This window comes from Dendropsophus ebraccatus, chromosome 1, assembly GCF_027789765.1.
Source record: "Dendropsophus ebraccatus isolate aDenEbr1 chromosome 1, aDenEbr1.pat, whole genome shotgun sequence".
In the NCBI taxonomy this organism is placed as follows: Eukaryota; Metazoa; Chordata; class Amphibia; order Anura; family Hylidae; genus Dendropsophus; species Dendropsophus ebraccatus.
The window spans coordinates 118,616,736-118,635,944 of NC_091454.1; the positions used below are offsets into that span (position 1 = coordinate 118,616,736).

Consider the following 19,209-nt stretch of genomic DNA (forward strand, 5'->3'; position numbering starts at 1 on the left):
ATGGGGAGATTCAGTGTCCCCCGCCGATCGGGCGGCGGGGGGAGGCTGCAGAACGCTGCCTCCCCCCACCGCCACTAACAGTGTGTCCCCCGGCCCCCTCCCCTCGTCCTCCGATACCGGCGGATCGCCGCTACTACCTCTTTAGCGGCGATCCGCCGGTATCGGGCATTACCGGCGCCGCCGATAGTTTTCATCTCCCCCCACCGTGAATCCACGGTGGGGTGAGATGAAAAATGTCCCCTCAGACCCCAGATCAGCCCCCCGATCACCCTACCCGGGCGGCCATCAGATCCAAGATGGCCGCCCCCATCCCTGCTAACAAACGATGTTTGTTCGCAAGGATGGAAATGAATAAGTGATCAAAGCCCCATGCTCTCCGCCACCGGAGGTAACGGAGAGCATGGGGCAGTGATCGGGGACCCCCCCCGTGTGGTCCCGGAGCAGGCGATCGGCGGTATATACTATATACCGCCGATCGCCTGTTCCCAGTGCTGATCAGCACTTTTTATCCCCTGTCACCATAAATCATTGGTGACAGGGGATAAAAAGTGTCACCGTGCCCCCCCCCAAGTCGCCCCCCACCCCCCCAGTCACCCCCGTCCCCCAGTCACCCCCCCTTCCCCACATACGTTACCTGATCCACGGAGCTCCGTCCTCCTCGACGTCCAGGCTGATTCTGAAGTGCGCATGCGCTCCAGAAGCAGTTAGCTCTGAAAATTTAAAGTGACAGAGACCAATTTGGTCTCTGTCACTGAACTATGATTACTGTGATAGAAAATATCACAGTAATCATAGTAATACAGTGAAAATTAATGTATAAAGTACAAAAAGTGACAAACATACAAAAAAATAAAACACACACTTTTTATTATAGTAATAATTGCAGTTTACTCCCAGATTACCCCTAGCCCCCCCAAATTACCCGTAACCACCGCAGGTTGCCCATATCCGCCCCAGATTGCCCGTATCCACCCCAGATTGCCTATAACCACCGCACGTTGTCTATAACCACCGCACGCTGCCCATAACCACCGCACGTTGCCACTAACCACCGCACGTTGCCACTAACCACCGCACGTTGCCCATAACCACCGCACGTTGCCACTAACCACCGCACGTTGCCACTAACCACCGCACGTTGCCCATAACCACCGCACGCTGCCCATAACCACCGCACGCTGCCCATAACCACCGCAGATTGTCTGTAACCCCCCCAGGTTGCCCCTAATCACATGTAATTCCCCCCAGATTGCCTCTGACCACCGCACGTTGCCTCTGACCACCGCACGTTGCCTCTGACCACCGCACGTTGCCCCCGACCACCACACATTGCCCCCGACCACCGCACGTTGCCCCCGACCACCACACGTTGCCCCCGACCACCGCACGTTGCCCCCCAACACCACACGTTGCCCCCGACCACCACACGTTGCCCCCGACCACCGCACGTTGCCTCCGACCACCGCACGTTGCCTCCGACCACCGCACGTTGCCCCCGACCACCACACGTTGCCTCCGACCACCGCACGTTGCCCCCGACCACCGCACGTTGCCCCCGACCACCGCACGTTGCCCCCGACCACCGCACGTTGCCCCCGACCACCGCACGTTGCCCCCGACCACCGCACGTTGCCCCCGACCACCGCACGTTGCCCCCGACCACCGCACGTTACAGGTTCCCATCCCAGATTACCTATAAGCACTTCAGTTTATCCGTAACCACCCCACGTTGCCCGTTACCACCCCACGTTGCCCGTTACCACCCCTCGTTGCCCGTAACCACCGCAGGTTGCCCGTAATCACCCCAGATTATCCGTAACCACCCCACATTACCTGTAATCTCATTTTTTTTTTGTATTTTAGTAACTGCGCTATTCTAATAACCATTACTAGCTGCGGTTTTGCTCCAGCAAATTGGCGCTCCTTCCCTTCTGAGCCCCGCTGTGTGCCCATACAGTGGTTTATGCCCACATATGGGGTACCGTTGTACTCAGGAGAACCTGCGTTACAGATTTTGGGGTACATTTTTTCTCCCATTCCTCGTGAAATTGAGAAATTTTAAACTAAACGAACATATATTGGAAAAATTCGAGTTTTTCATTTTTACTGTCTTATTTTGAATACTTTCCTCTAATACCTGTGGGGTCAAACCGCTCACTGCACCCCAAGATGAATTCTTTGAACGGTGTACTTTCCTAAATGGGGTGACTTTTGGGGGGGTTCTCTTCTGCTGACACTACAGGGGCTCTGCAAACGCACCTGGCGCTCAGAAACTTCTTCGGAAAAATCTGCACTGAAAATGCTAATTGGCGCTCCTTCCCTTCTGAGCCCGGCTGGGTGCCCATACAGTGGTTTATGCCCACATATGGGGTACCGTTTTACTCAGGGGAACCTGCGTTACAGATTTGGGCATGCAGCTTCTCTCCTGTTCCTCGTGAAATTGAGAAATTTCAAACTAAACAAACATATTATTGGAAAAATTCAAGTTTTTCAATTTTACTGTCTTATTTTGAATACTTTCCTCTAATACCTGTGGGGTCAAAATGGTCACCACACCCCAAGATGAATTCTTTGAGGGGTGCACTTTCCAAAATGGGGTGACTTATGGGGGGGTTCTCTTCTGCGGACACTACAGGGACACTGCAAACGCACCTGGCGCTCAGAAACTTCTTCAGCAAAATCTGAACTGAAAATGCTAATTGGCGCTCCCTTCCTTCTGAGCCCTCCTGTGTGCCCATACAGTGGTTTATGCCCCCATATGGGGTACCGTTGTACTCAGGAGAACCTGCGTTACAAATTTTGGGGTGCGGATTCTCTCATGTTCCTTGTGAAATTGAGAAATTTTAAACTAAACGAACATATTATTGGAAAAATTCGAGTTTTTCATTTTTACTGTCTAATTTTAAATACTTTCCTCTAATACCTGTGGGGTCAAAATGGTCACCACACCACAAGATGAATTCTTTGAGGGGTGTACTTTCCAAAATGGGGTGACTTTTGGGGGGGTTCTCTTCTACGGGCACTACAGGGGCGCTGCAAACGCACCTGGCGCTCAGAAACTTCTTCAGCAAAATCTGCACTGAAAATGCTAATTGGGGCTCCTTCCCTTCTGAGCCCCGCTGTGTGCCCATACAGTGGTTTACGCCCACATATGGGGTACCGTTGTACTCAAGAGAACCTGTGTTACAAATTGTGGGGTGCAGATTCTCTCATGTTCCTTTTGGAAAGGAGAAACTTTAATCTAAACATATATATTATTGGAAAATTAAAATTTTCGATTTCTTTAAGGCCTAATTGTGAATACTTTCCTCCAGCCCCTGTAGGGTTAAAATGCTCATTATACCCCTAGATTAATTCTTTAAGGTGTCTAGTTTCCAAAATGGGGTCACTTATGGGGTTTTACAGCATACAAGCCTCCTAAATCAACTTAAAAAAAAAACTGGTCCCTAAAAAAAAATCAGTTTTGGAAACTTTCACAAAATGTGATAATTTGCTAATAAATTTCTAAGCCCCATAACAGCCTAAAAAAGTAAAATATGTTTCCCAAATTATGCCAGAATAAAGAGGACATATTGGTAATGTGATTTAGTAACTAATGTATATGCTAGGACTTCCTTTTTTAGAAGCAGAGAATTTCAGAAGTTCATAAAATGCAAAATTTTCAAATTTTTCATGATATTTTGATGTTTTTCACAAAAAACACACAAAGTAGTGACCAAATTTTGCCACTAATATAAAGTGCCATATGTGACAAAAAAACAATCTCAGAATCGCTAGCATACGTTAAAGCATCACTGAGCTATAAGCGCATAAAGTGAGACAGGTCAGATTTTGAAAAATGAGCCTGGTCATTAAGGCCAAAACAGGCTGCGGAGGCAAGGGGTTAATAAAGTAGATCAGCTTGAACACTAAAGTTACTTTTATGTGTCTTGGTTAATACTCACAGACAACAGTCACATTACATTTTTGATTAGGCAGCACCAAGGTATATCTGAGGAGACTAATTTAAGGTCTCACCCTAACAGGAGTGACGTCACACATCTTGGTATTCACAGAAAACCAGAATACAAGGGATTATAGGAGTAATAATTCCTTGTATCCTGGTCTATTCTGTGATTTTATTTGTTGTTGTTATTTTAAATAGATTCGTTACGAACTTTCTCAAAGTTCACTGACAAAACAAACTTTTTGTAAAGTTCGTAACGAATCTGGTTCGTTACGGTTCGGTTCGCTCATCCCTAGTTTAGTCATCAGAAAAAGGTTAATAATAAAGGTAACTGCTAGTGTATGGTCCTGCATAAACAAGCCCTCAGCATCTACCACATTTGTCATAACAAATTAAAGCGTAACTGTCATATTTTCTTTATTGCAGAAATCAGTAGTATAAGCGATTTTAAGAAACTCTGTAATAGGTTTTATCAGCCAAAAAAGCCTCCTTCTGTACTCAAGAAGCAATTTCCCAGCCTCCCCCCCGACTTCTTATCTGTGCATTATCAGGCAAACACGTCTTCATTACAGAGAAGCCAGTGAAGACGGGTTCTGCTCTCTCCATTCTATCCTTATGGAGGGGGGCCTAGGGAGATGAGGGAGCAGGAAGAGGTGACATGAAGGTCAGCTGTTTGTAGACTCTCTGGTCACCTAAACCACAGTATTCTTGAGTCAGAAAGGTCAGTGCTTATCAATGAACTTACTGAGAGAAGATTGCAGGGTGTTGTGCTTTGCAAGACTGCTCCGTGCTCAGTCACTCCTAACAGCCCCTCCCCTCTCCATAGCCACATAATAGACACAGAAATCCTGCTTCTTCTGCAGTGAGGGGGGAGGCTGGGAGATTGCTTTTTCAGTACAGAAGGAAACTCTTTTGGTTTATAAAACCTATTACAAAGTTTCTTAAAATCGCTTGAACTGTTGATATTTAATGTTTTAAAAAAAATGACCCTGAAATGACAATTACGCTTTAACTGCAGTTTAACAATAACTTCTAAAATGCTGCGTTTCTATGTACAAAGCCAAAAGTGGAGGACTGAGTGTATTTTCTGCACTCCTAGCAGCGATCAAAAGAAAAGCAATAACACAAGCAACTAATCCAAGGCCAATAACTATAAAGACAACCCTAAGTGAGATTACAAAATAGAAGAAGTATTTGTTCTTGAAACATAAATAGGTCATTGTGCTTATGCAAATTAAAACCTGCATTGAGGAACTAGATAAGCAAATATGAAAAGTATTACCTGTACTAGTTGTAAAAGATAATGTAATACGTCATCATCCTGCAAGCTTTCCAGTTTCTGGACTGCCATAGCGCGTACATTTTCATCAGAAAAATTGCAGTCAAGAAGTTGAATGGTTAGTCCAACATCTAGGGGACAGTCATCCCATGCTTCTCTTTTATTTAGCAGCTGGTATGTTTGGGCTACCATTGCTTGCTGTCCCCATTTAACAGAACTCAGTAATTTTGGGTAGGCATCTGGGTTCTTCATAACTTCATATCTAAAATGCCACAAAAGTTCTTTGTCCTCAGGAGTAAGAGGATGCAGTGGGTCGGTAGATATAATTTCTTCAAGCTGTTTTCGTAGTTGATTGGGCATTTCAGATCGTGCCCTATCCAGTTCAGGATCGGATACTGACTTGTGTTTTGGCAGAGCTACAGGATGGCAGTATTTGTCCAGACTTATTGAAATCGCCATTGATGTATCTTTGTCAGGGTTTGTTGCAGATGTTAGTTTATCTGCATTAATGCTGCCTTGATCCTCTCCTTTACCAGGTATTCTCCACATATGAAGAACAAACTCCCCCTGTCTTAACAAGGACCTATGATCTATTAAGAGGAGGTTTACATAATATAGAAGTTGATTTTTAAATTTGGAATCTGAGCTAGTGGAATCCGGCGACTGTATGTTGGCTTTCCCTGTGGCAGTCTGTGCTTTGCAACAAAATATCTGTAAATTTAGAAGAGCTCCTTTTGGTATATCCTTTATTTTGATATCAAATTCAAGCCAAGTGTTCCAGAGAACTTCTTCTGTAAAGGGCTTGCATGATGTCCTCCTTTGAGAGAGCACCTGTTGTCCATGAAGAATGTTGGCTTCTACAAAAACAATAAGCTCAGCATTTCTTGGTAAAGTTGGTATATCAATCCCAATTATTTTTATTCTGAACTTTCTATTACAATCCCAAAGGGATATGGTAAAAATTTTCTCATGATCTTTTCCATCTATTGTAAGCTGTTCATGAAAACCTGTTACACCAGTACAATCATCAACCAGTGGCCACTCTTCTTTCTGGACCTTGTCTTCTGAGTGGTCAGGCGGAACCTCCAAAACAAAATGTATCTCATCACCATTCTTAATACATTGCCTAATGTAATGGAAATCTTTGATTGGTGCATTCCCAAATATATATTCATCTCTCCCACAAACCCGAAGGACAAAATCCAATTCACTGTGTTCCTCTGAAATGTCCAACAATGATTTTTTCTTGGCCATTTTTGTAAAGAAGCTCTGTAGGATTACATCTGGTGTGTCATCAATGGAGACTCTAATTGTATGGCTTGTCATACCTTTGTGTATTATAATGAATATGTTATTGGAGGAAAGTTTTTTACTTAAATATTCTGGAAGTGGTTTGGATGTGACCCAAGGATCCATTGAATACAACCTGGCATCTCTTTTCACCAACTCAATCATTCGCGGTGTAACCAATCTACGGCGGGTAAACTCTAGCTCATCATCATGTACATTACTTACATCAGTAACATCATATCCAATGAGATAATTTAATTGCTGTTGATACTCCAGTGTTTCCTCCGAAGGTTTTTCTTTCTGGATAATAAAAATTTTCCCCACAGTTTTTTGTAAAACTTTCCAATACACAATACAGTCCAAAGTTTGTATCACCTGATGTTTGTCATAAATTTCATACCACTGGCCCTTTTTCTGATATTGCAAGAGGAATTGGTCAGGGGCAAGCCTGTGGTAGAAATCACTGTTGTGGCTTTTCTCTATTGCACTCATCCAGACCTGTGCTTTCATTTGATCAACTGTACAGTTACCAGCAATTTCCAGTAGAATTGTGTCTTGTACTTTGCTGCTTTTATTACTAGTGGGCAAGATGAATTCTATAGGAACTGCCTCCATGGAAAACATGTTCGATGCTGCTGCTGCTGAGTGAGGTCTCATTTTTCGCCTTCTCCGTTTATTTTCATCTCTCAGAACAACAGGCTGCTCATAACTCCCCAGTTCCATGCCAGCCACAAACTTTAAATAAAAAGAAAACCACAATGTGTTAGTACAATTTACATGTTCGTACACATATAGTATAGTTTGTATCAAGTGATACGTACGCTCGTTTAAAGGAAAATATGAATATAATAATGCATCCAGCTCAAAAGCATAGCGATAATGCACAGCTCACCTAATAGCCATTCATCTAGTGTGTTACATTACCTGGTAAGTAGCAACTCCAGCATGCTTGGGTCCATCCAACCTGAGCGTGCGGCATTTGATTAGCGGTGACTGCAGAAGTTGGATGCAGTCCTAACACTTCTTGGAAAAAATGGAAACAGCCATAGGCCGTACCCATGTTTTCCTTGACCCCCTAGGGCTGCATCCAACTTCTGCAGCCATCGTTAATAAAATGCAACAGGCTTGGGTACGGACAGACTCGAGTAATTGCACTCGTTATCTCTAATGGTTAGTAAAACTTAGGAAAATTATCCATGAATGTTAGTGTTCTTTTAGAGCAAAGCAGTATATGTGATATTACAGAGTATTTGTTTTCCATATTTGTAACATAAACGACTGTAATATACAGCTATACTATTTGCCAAATGTAAACAGCATGGAGGTTGTAGTCAAAAAGGTTCCCATACACATTTGACTAAAGTCTATAGTTTTAATTATAACAACTGCTTGTATGATAAATAGCACTGCTTGTTCGATAAATGGACTAAATATCTTTAGTTCCGGAAATATTTCTAGTCTAGGAATGATATCACCTGTATAAAATGTGACCAGGATATTTCCACAAAGACCATTTGTTTATCACCCGATGTATATAAAAGTGTATAGCCAGTTTGAATAATTGTAATGGCTAGTGTAGACTAAAATGTGTGCAGCTGTGTCAGTGAAACCATCAAGAACTAGGATCCTTCATTCAACAGTGGCCCAACCATCAACATACTGCTGTCTAATGTGCATGGTCTTCTTAAGATGGGGAAAATTGTTGTGTAAGTCTTTTTACCATTATGCAGTTATCATGCAGGTTAACATGGTCAAAAATGATTTTTAACACACAAACACTGTACAACTTGTCCAAGCAATAGTGATTTTTAAAAAGAATGAACAGATTGCCATGCTGTGTCCCATCTCTCCTACTTACCTGTGTTAACAGTTTAGTGGAGATATTGAAAAGCTGTAAAGCTGTGGTAAACATTCAGGTCAGAAATAATATTTGGAAACAAATGCTATGCTTCAAAAGCACATAATGAACATTTTTTATTAAAATTAAAATGCAATTACATTATCTCATAAATCTAGATGGATGGGTTCTAGCTAAGACTGGGTTCATACTGCATTTTTGCAGTCCAAATTAACGTATACCGGTATGTTTTATGGAAAAAAAACTGATGCAATTGTGTGCAATCCATTTGGATCAGTTTTTCTATTATTGATGGATCAAAACAGATGGGTCTTTTTTATTAAGTGTGGCTGACCACGTTTTTGTGTACATCAAAAGAAACTTTAAAAACAGATACATTAAACTGACTGAAAAACGCATTGTGAAACCAGTCTAAGATAAAATACTCAGAAGTACTAGATTTTTTTTACAACCTTTTATCTATAGAATGGCCAGTCCCTTGCAATATGGTTCATGATGTCCACTCCTACTTCCTAGACATGCAGCTGCTCCTCCCCTTCAGACTCCATAGAAATAACAAGTATGTTTAGCTAAACATGAATGTTTGACAAACAACCCGTTGAGATAGCAAAAGTGGCTGCAGGTATGGTTTCAAGCAACCTAGCAAAATCAGCAATAGTAAATTCAACATTTCATTTTTGGCTGTATGAGAAATATAATATTTCGTGAGGGTGATTCAAATGAATGGCCATCTATAAAATAAATGGATAGCTCAAAGACACCACAGTATTGGCATCATTGTCAAAGCAATTACTTGTATAAGGGCTACTACAATGTTAGCTTACTCGAAGTTTTCATAACCTTACTCCCTCTACATAGATAAGTCCTCCTCCTTATACATTACTTTTAATGTATAAATATTCAAAGAAGACTTCAATAATCCACAGTTGTTAGTTTGATGCTGATGATTTTATATACATTTGCCCAAATCTGAGTCAGATCTGTCTTGCGAGCAGTTTTCTGGACTTTCTCCTCTGCTGCCCACTTACCTTTGGTAAACAAGGGTCTCTATTATTAATTTATACTGCCCTCAGATACTGTAACATTAACCTAGTCACACAGCCCCTTTTAGACTATGTTCCCATGATGTACTAACAATGACTGTTGTTTAGCATGTTCCTACAGATGACACTGCAAAGACTGAACATTATTTTAGTTTAACATTGCTGCTTGCTGCTGTGTCTTAAAAAAATCTATTGACCTTAATGCAAAGGACAGCATGTGAACAAGGCCCCCCCCCCCCCCACAAAAAAATTTATATGAACATTATTTTGTATGGCTACTGGCAAACAACTGCCGTTGTTCGCTGCAGTGTATATATTTTTTTTTTTTATGAAAAGAATGGCCGTTGTTTTCCAAAAAAGTATGTTTTGTGAGAATATAGCCTTAGGCAGGATGCTGCGGCTAATAATCAATGCAGAAAGATGAAACACGATATCCACATGTTTGTTTTTGCTCTTTGATGACTCATTTTGGTGCAAGCTTGAGGCTAAAGTTACACAAAAAGTTTCATTGCATTTCACGCAATGAAATTATGCAGTGATGCAATTAAGCAATGCAGTAACGCAATGAAACTGCAACATGTGAAAAGAGCCAATATTTTTATGTTGTATGCAGGGCCGTATTACCAGCTGCTGCTGCCCTAGGCACTAAACCTTCAGACCCCCCATCTTCACTCACTAATTACCATCATGATTTTCTACTTTCTGAACATCATATTGATCTCTGATCAGTCTTAGGCCGCGTTCCCACATTTACTGTACGTCACCATATGCAGCCAAAACCAGACACTCATGTGGTAACCAATAGATAATAGCTCCAGGCATCACATTTAACACCGCCACACCAGACCTGACCAATACCAAAAAATAAAAAAAAGTAGTTTCCTTCTCCCGGACCGGACCACGGGTGGCTAGTGGTAAATATGGCCCTGGTGGTATGCAAGCCTCCTAACATTACATACTATACTAATTCTAGATATCTAAATATAGATACCCTCCCAACACATCCCTGTATATAAACATACGCTGTTAGCTCTACAACTTGTTTGTCACATCTAACAACAAGAACTCTGCAGCCTTTCTCTGTACCCTACCAGATTTTATCCTGTCGCAATGACTCCCCACAAAAAGAAGGGGTATTGCAATCTCCATGGCTCAAACAGGTAGACAGCTTGCTCATGCTGCACATATGCAGCCAAGCAAGCAGACCTGCTGGTCCATATCCTCCACGTTAGCCATCTTATGAACAGAAACAAAACAGAGCAGAGCAGGGCAGCCCAGCCTGGAGGAGGGGAGTCTGATTTTAGCTCTATGAGGTACACAGGGAGCTGCTGTCAGTATATACAATGAGTACAGTTACTAATATTATACACTGATCTATTTTACTATTAAAGTGGCCAACCCATTTAAGGACTGCGCCAATTTTCGTTTTTTCCTCTTCGCCTTCTAAGAGCTAAAACTCTTATTTTTCCACCTAAAGGGCCATGTGAAGGCTTGTTTTTTTGGGCAACAGGTGTACTTTGTAATGGCACGCTTCAATCCACCATAAAATGAATGACGGAGCACCCAAAATATCATTTATGGGGTGAAACTGATATAAAAAATGCACTTCCGCGTATTTTGGGGGGCTATTTGTGATCAGGACCCCCGCAGCGTGTCCGATCGGTAAACACCACACAGCATTAAACAATCACAGCATTTACGGGGTTAACGGCCTCTGCCGCTATGAAACAAGCTCAGCTCCTGAGTGAGCTTCACAGTGCGCCCCCCCCCCCCCCCCGGCAGAATAGATTTACACCCATTTGCGCCCAGGCTGCAGGGGCGTAAATGTACAATGGGTTTGAAACTGTACAATGGGTTTGAAACTAAGACATTAATATGTGACTGAAATATAAACTTTGGGGGGAATTTACCATTGTGCACCCTGGCATACACAAATATGTGCCTTTTCCCCAACACGCCTTACTCGCATGATGGGTGGACGGGGGAACGGTAAGGTGGAGAGGAGGCATGGCAGTTGTAAATCATGGCAAAAATCTACACCAGCTCTGGCACCTCTTAGTAAATCTGGGGTGCACAGAGTGGGCCTTTATTTAAGTACAGTTATCTTGATAAATTTTCCTCTTTATCCTTTTATTTAAGGGGTTTACCAAAATATTGTATTAGAGGGTAACTCAGGCAAACAAATATTACTTTTTCACATCAAGTGGTACCAGAAAGTTATACAGATTTATACGTTTTTCCATACTTATCAGCTGCTGAAAGTCCTACAGGAAGTGGTGTATTCGTTCCAGTCTGAAACTATACTCTCTGCTGCCACCTCTGTCTATGACAGGAACTGTCTAAGGCAATAGAGGGGATTTGCTGCTGCTCTGGAAAGTTGCTGTAATGGACAAAGGTGGCAGCAGAGAACATTGTGTCAGACTGGAAAAAAACACCACTTCCTGCAGGATATAAAGCATCTTAAGGCTATGTTCACACTGCGTATGATTCCAGCCGTAGTGCGAACCGCGAATATACGCACGTAGTTTTGAGGTTGATGCGTTCGCTTGAAAGTATACGATATACGCCCACAAAATGCACACTACGTATGAGCTTACGGCCGGATCGTATACGGCGCCGTGAAAAATTAACAAGACCATTGTTTGAGGACGGAAATGTTGAAACTCACGGCCGTGGATTTCCATGCGGTCCCGTACGAAGTACTTATTTCAGCCAAATTGAACTTGATTTTTCGATCAAAAAGGTTCTGTGTGGTTTACGGGGCTGGGCGAAGATTTCCAAGTGAATGACCTGTTTCAGATCACTTCGAAACAAGCTATACCTGTACTGTACCGTAACTGTACTGCGGGCGTATGTTCGCGGTGCGTACGCATCCGGCCGCATGTCTATTTTTCCCACGCCCGTAGTTTCAGCCGCACATGTACGGCGGCGTACGAAATGTGGCCGGAATCATACGCAGTGTGAACATAGCCTAAAGGACTGGAAGACTGGAAAATTTTAAATAGAAATAATTTACAAATCTATATAACTTTCTGAAACCAGTTCATTTGAAATGTTTTTCCCAGTTTCCTTTTAATTGTTTTTTTAGACATTTTTACAAACCCTCTGCATCTTGACAGGCTGAAACGAAATAGGACAAACTAACACACCTATACTTATAAAACATGCTAATATTTAGCATCTGGATAACTTTGCACTAAAATCATCAATCTGTGGCCTATTTTGGCTTTCTGGATGCAGGTTATCCCAAGACTGCAACTGATTGGTGGGCGTCTGACTGCAGGACCCCTGCTCATCACATGAACAGGGGGTTCTGAGTGCCCTTGTATGTGTGAAACAGTCATTAACATTGTGAATGCACGCTGCCACTCTATTCTAAGGCTGGGTTCACACTATGTATATTTGAGGCTGTATTTGTGAGGCTGTATAGCAACCAAAACCAGGAGTGGATTGAAAACACAGAAAGGCTCTGTTCACATAATGTTGTAATTGAGTGGATGGCCGTCATTTAATGGCAAATATTTGCTGTTATTTTAAAACAACGGCTGTGGTATTGAAATAATGGCCGTTATTTACTGTTATATGGCGGCCATCCACTCAATTTCAACATTGTGTGAACAGATCCTTTCTGTGTTTTCAATCCACTCCTGGTTTTGGTTGCTATGAGGACCTGACATGAGGACCAAATACAGCCTCAAATATACATAGTGTGAACCCAGCCTTATTCTGTAAGTCTGACAAAGATGGTGGAATACACAGCACCCGGCAATCTTAAGCAGTCCTATAGCGTGTGAATAAAGCCACAGTCCAGTATGCATGTCACAGCTCCCAAAGCGGCACATTTCTCTGAACGGTCAGGTTTACAGTGGTCAGACTCTAACCAATCAATTATTAGTAATTCAGTCAATCAGTCTACACTTCAGTCACATATTGATGGCTTTGCTTTAAATTCAGTTCTCCAAATACAGGATCAAACAGTATTATATATATATATATATATATATATATATATATATATATATATATATACATACAGACAATTAACATGTGGATACTTCTACATTCAATACATTTGATACAAATATACAATTCAAAATGTTCCTGTAACAACAGGGCTGCACAAGCTGTGGCCCTCCTGCTGTTGCAAAATTACAATTCCCATCATGCTTGAGCACCTTTTATCCATCCAGGCATGATGGGCATTGTAGTTTTGCAACAGCTGGGGGGACACAGTTTGTGCAGCCCTGGTATGATACAGTATAATAAGAAGTATAATTAATATTACTCACAGTAACATGAGCACAAACAGGAAACCTATGTAGGATATGTTTATTTATGGACATGAAACAGTGAGGTGTACAAATATCTCCATCTTAACTTATATAACTACTGATCTTATGTTAATGATGTATTGAGTTCCTTAATGCTGCATTTACATGGAACAATTATCGTGCGAATTTGCACGATAATGATCGAATTCGAACGATAATCGTACGTGTAAACGCAGATCGTTCCGTATAAACAGTCGTTCACCGATTTTTCCTATGTGCGAGATAGGCTTTAGCGATCGCAAAATGAATTTTCCGTACAATATATCGTTCCATCTAAACGCTGATCGTTAAAAAAAAAAAAAAAATCGTTACTTCGAAATCGTTAATCATACGATCAGGCGAATTATCGTTCCGTGTAAATGCAGCATAAATCTGACTTATCACTGATGAGGTTTTTGTGTATGCCAATATACTTACTTTTAAGGGTGCGTTCACACGTATAGGATCCGCAGCAGATTTGATGGTGCAGATTTGATGCTGTGTTCGGTTATCTAGATCAAATCTGCTGTGGATTCGCAGCATAAAATCCGCTGCGATACAGTGTGTGTGTAAAGCTACCCTAAAAGTAATTTTAAAAATTGCAATCTGCTAAATAGCTGTGTTCTCATAGATGATGAGACCCATCTTGATCTGTCATCTCTTGGTGTTATCACTGAAGATGCTTATAATATAATATTGTTACAACAGGTAAGTTGTCATTACTCAATTTAAGAAAGTTAAGTAAAAATAATACCCCTCAAAAGATGATAAAACTAGAAATACTTACCTGCTCAGCTGAGGAAAGTGATGCCACAGAAGACTCATTTGTTTAGTGTACATACAAGTTGGCAGAAGGGCTGTGTGTCAGGAGAGTGTCTCGGCTTCAGTATCTGTTCTGCTGTGTTTCTCTCCTTTCCTTCTAGCTACAGAGGAAGTACTGCTGGCAACAGGAAGGAAGCCTTAACCACATTGATTATTCATTTGGTTACATATTTAGAAAAACTACTGTGCACTTCCCTTAGCAGCAACTAGAATGAATAGAAGAACATATCAAATGCTCAGTATGTATGTCTTATTGACTATCTGTATGCTAGGGACAGACAAAAAACAAAAGGTGCAACAGCAACCCACAGGTGTAAGGGCCTACCGTATATACTCCTCCCAACGTACACACAGTAAACACCTACTCTGTAGATATTAAAAATTAAAATATAAATTTTTTTTGGGAAAAGTGAGGATCTTAGCAAACTATTTGATCAAACAGAGTGTACCATGTCGCCAACGTTAAGGCGTCCTCGAGACATGGACCCTACTCTAGCATTTTCACACTAGCAATGGCTTCTCCTTATTCAGCCCAGGAGAGGCCATTGCTAGTGTGAAAATGCTAGAGTAGGGTCCATGTCTTGAGGACGCCTTAACGTTGGCGACATGGGCCTCAGATGCAACTGGAGCGTGGATCAGGTAAAGTATGTTCTGGCTGTGGGGGGTTAGGGAGGGCAGCATTTACATACAGCGGGATGACAATCCCACTGTGAGTATGTAATCACATTCAAACTGACAGGCAAGGTATCCGCAGCGGATTTCGCTACAAACTCGCAGCGTGAATCTAGCCTTAAATGAACTGTCCTGGGAAAAAAATAAGGAAAAATGTATATTAACTTCTCCGATCCCCTGCTGCTGCCACTACAGTAGTGACAGATTCCCCACTGCTCACCACCTCCTGGTGATGTCTTGACATTCTGCAACTGCACGCATTTCATACATGTTGAAAAGTCACCATAAAGTGGTAAGCAGAGGTAAACTGGGCACTGGAAGAACAGTAGCAGCAAGGTATTACTAATTTTGTCCTGTAATGTCCATAGAGATTACAGGGCAGGGATCCACATCGGATCTCGCAGCGAATTCGCATTGAGGAACCACTGCGGATCAGTCATGTGTTTGTACTCTAAAGGGTTATCTCAAGTGAAGAAAAATTTTATTTGAGATGTGTAGTTTACTTCCATTTAAAAATCTCCAGTCTTCCATTACTCATCAGCTGTTGTATGTTCTGCAGAAAGTGGTATTCAATCCAGTTTGGAGAGCAGTAGAGTTTTTCTATGGGGATTGTTACTGCTCTGAACAGTTCATGTCAAAGACAGAGGTAGCAGAGAACATTGTGTCAGACTGTAAAGAATACACCACTTTCTGCAGGGCATACAGCAGCTGATAACTACAGTGTAGAGCAGAGCTTCTTAAACAGTACCAGTCATCAAAAATAACTTTTGACATGTCATCACACATGCCAAAAGGTATTAATCACAAAGGGTCTCACTGCTAAAATCTGCTGTGATCAGGGGATATAGTCGGGGAGAGAAAGCAGAAGCACAATCCACTTCCCGTCTGTATCTCTGTCCGGGTAGCTTCACACGTACATGATCTGCAGCAGATTTGATGGTGCAGAACTGCAGCAGATTTGACTTAATAACAGAACACAGCATCAAATTTGCACCATCAAATCTGCTGCAGATCCTTTACAGGTGAACACACCCTAACAGTCGATTCCGACAACATACGTCTATGAGACTACATTGTAGTATTTTGAGGCCAGCCGGTAGAGATGAGCGAACCCTCGAGCTCCAAACCCGAACACTCTGCATTTGATTACCATTGACTAAAATAGTTGGATGCAACTCTAGGGTGTCCTGGAAAACATTGGATTCAGGATTCAGGAAAAGGAGTCAGTTTGCTAAATAAATGTATTTGCAAAAATCTTTTTTTTGACAAGCATTGCAAGTATAACTATATCAGTCGAGATGGGAATACTATAGTATTATGCTTTGTCCACAGAGCTGTTTAGGACATTTTTATAGTAATGAGTTATACTGAACTCAATAAAAAAAACAGCTAGTATTTCCCATTCAGTAAAATGTTACGGCCATAAAGTGAAGTGAAAGGTCCTTTTTTTGCTTTTTCGCAAACTGCATAATAGCATAGCATAATAGCATTTACTAACAAAAGTGGTAGACACAAAAACGTCTAAAAGAAAGTTTGAAAGTATGAAAACAATTGCTCAGAAAATGAACCAAATGACCAAAAACTTAAAGGGGAAGTCCGGGCAAAATAATTTTAAGATATTTTATTGCCCAACAAAAGTGATGAAAATTACTAATAGACACTTATTATGGGAAACACACCTATAAGGGCATTTTTTTCTGCACTTACTACAGCATGGCGTGTTCAGGTCTCTGTAAAGTTGGGGATGTCACGTCACATAAACTGCCGACACTTGCTGCTCCAGTCTGTCCCATCGCTGCAGCAGGTGTTTGTAAAGTTGGTGATGTCACGTCACATAAACTGCCAACACCTGCTGCAGCGATGGGACAGACTGGAGCAGCAAGTGTCGGCAGTTTATGTGACGTGACATCACCAACTTTACAGAGACCTGAACACACCATGCTGTGCAGGGGAAATACACTATAGGTGCATCTCCCATAATAAGTAATTTGTTGGGCAATAACATATGATAAACTTATTTTGCCTGGACTTCCCCTTTAACTAACACTTACATTTTTTTTTTTTGCCTGGAGAAAAATATTAACCAAAAAATAAGGCCCAGATTTACCAATCTGCCTGTATGCCACACTGTCTGGTGTTGCCAATGACAGCTCAGCTTTTATATCCACAGAGCTCATTAATATATCAAAGCTAAGCTGTGGGAACACAAGACAGGCAGATTGATAAATCTCAGCATTAGTGGGCACATAGCCCCAATGAGTTGTAGAACCCTGAAAGGAAACTAAATCAGTCATTATCAGCAGAGAAGAGCTAGAATAGTGACCTAAGCTTCTGCTAGGACTATGGACTCAATACAGACCCCTCAACCCTGTGCAGTTCAGTATTGGTCATATCAGCAACGTAAAAAGCCCTGAGCAGTGTGCTGCAGCCTTCCACTATATTACTCTACTACTACATGTATCACACATCAGCTTCCATACAAATCAATGGCGAGATGAGACACAGCAGCTGCACCACACTCATGTCACTGGCACCACTGGTGTGGTGAGAACTGTACAGTATGCCTGCCACATGATGGTGTTGTTATTATGTGACATCATGTGCCAATGCCAATGTAACTTTCTGCCACCTATACATGCCAGCAGGTCAGAGAACTCAGGGATCAGCCTGGCACCATTGTGACACATCTGCAGCCTGTGGCACTGTACACGTGTGATTAGCAGATGACTAGGACGCCTGGCCTGGTCACACGGTGCATACATCAGCTGACTGGCAATGCCGTAGAGCAGTCTGCCACCCTTACTGTGTCATCACACGGCGCCACAACACAACAGGGGGAAAACCATTTCTGCCAGGGACAGACAGCCGCCTCCACCAGGACAGTGACTGCTATTCCCGGGAAGGGAGAGGACTGGCAGGGACTAATGCAAGAAATAGAGGCACAACCCCCGCCCCGGCTACTTACCATAATGTCCCCTCCGCCGCTGCTGCACTGCCCCTTCTTGTTTATTGTGCTCAGCTCTTCCGTTGCTGTGAAATCAGACTGTGAGACAATGGCGCCATCTAGTGGGCATTGCGTGGTAGTTATGATCTTGTGTGTATTGCTCACCAACCTGTGGCTTATCGTGAGTCACAAACCACAGCTCCTATCTCAAAGCCTGGCCGATCGTGAGTATTGTAGCCCTGCAACAGTAGGAGAGCCAAAGGTTGGGGAACACTGAGGTTGTAGAATGAAGATCCCCATATTTCCTTGCAAGTTGCCACATAAATTGTTTGCCTCTTCGGGGATAAAATAATGTATTTTATGTAATTTAGTATGTATATATGAAATATTGTGGAAAATAATAAATACATAACATATCCCAACACCAAGCATAAGTGTAGCCAAATGAGCAAACCTGCTACATCTCTAGCTGCTACACATTTCTTATTTGATTTACCAATTCTACTTGCATTAAATGCTAACTATCACTCCCAGCAGGATGGTCTTTCAAAAACCCAGCATGTACACTATGTAGTCCACTGTAGTACAGAAATGCTGGAAGCTCTGTAGCCTTAGGCCTCATTCACACATATAGTGACTTTGAGGTCCGCATATAGGTCCGCTCTTTGTTCTTGTACCTATTTGTATGGGTCTGATATTTGTGATCAGTGAAAAAGGGTCTGTAATTTTATCAATAGTGCATCTGTATCCGCATCGGCATCCGCAAAAATGTAGAGCCAATAAAAAAAAATTAAACTAGCTTAGATTTAATCCGCATTTTTCACGGACATAACGAATGTGACATCCGTGACGTCCACAAAAAACAGAGATCCCATAGACTTTTATTGGTAATCCATACTGCAATCACAATCCGCACTAGGACATGTCCTGTTTCCTTGCGGTACGGATTGCGGATCCGCAATACAATGGACTGTGTAAATAGCCCAATAGAAATTAATGGGCAATAGGTTGATCCTTAATTGATCTGCAATCACAGACAACTTTG

At 42.1% G+C, this 19,209-nt stretch overlaps 1 protein-coding gene across 3 annotated transcripts in view; it reads right to left on the reverse strand.

The window, feature by feature from the left end:
* The window catches only part of PIK3CG (phosphatidylinositol-4,5-bisphosphate 3-kinase catalytic subunit gamma), a 79,441-nt gene that overhangs the window by 21,445 nt on the left and 38,787 nt on the right, over nucleotides 1-19,209 (reverse strand). Inside the window, exons 1-2 of one of the 3 annotated variants that reach the window (XM_069977561.1) lie at nucleotides 18,186-18,287; nucleotides 5,229-7,250 (exon numbers count right to left, since the gene is read on the reverse strand). In XM_069977561.1, coding sequence (XP_069833662.1) covers nucleotides 5,229-7,250; nucleotides 18,186-18,188 — 2,025 coding nt within the window. In that variant the 5' untranslated portion in view covers nucleotides 18,189-18,287. Of the gene's footprint in view, nucleotides 1-5,228; nucleotides 7,251-14,513; nucleotides 14,667-18,185; nucleotides 18,288-19,209 lie in introns of those variants that run through there. The other 2 variants (XM_069977542.1, XM_069977551.1) reach the window with 2 other exon arrangements.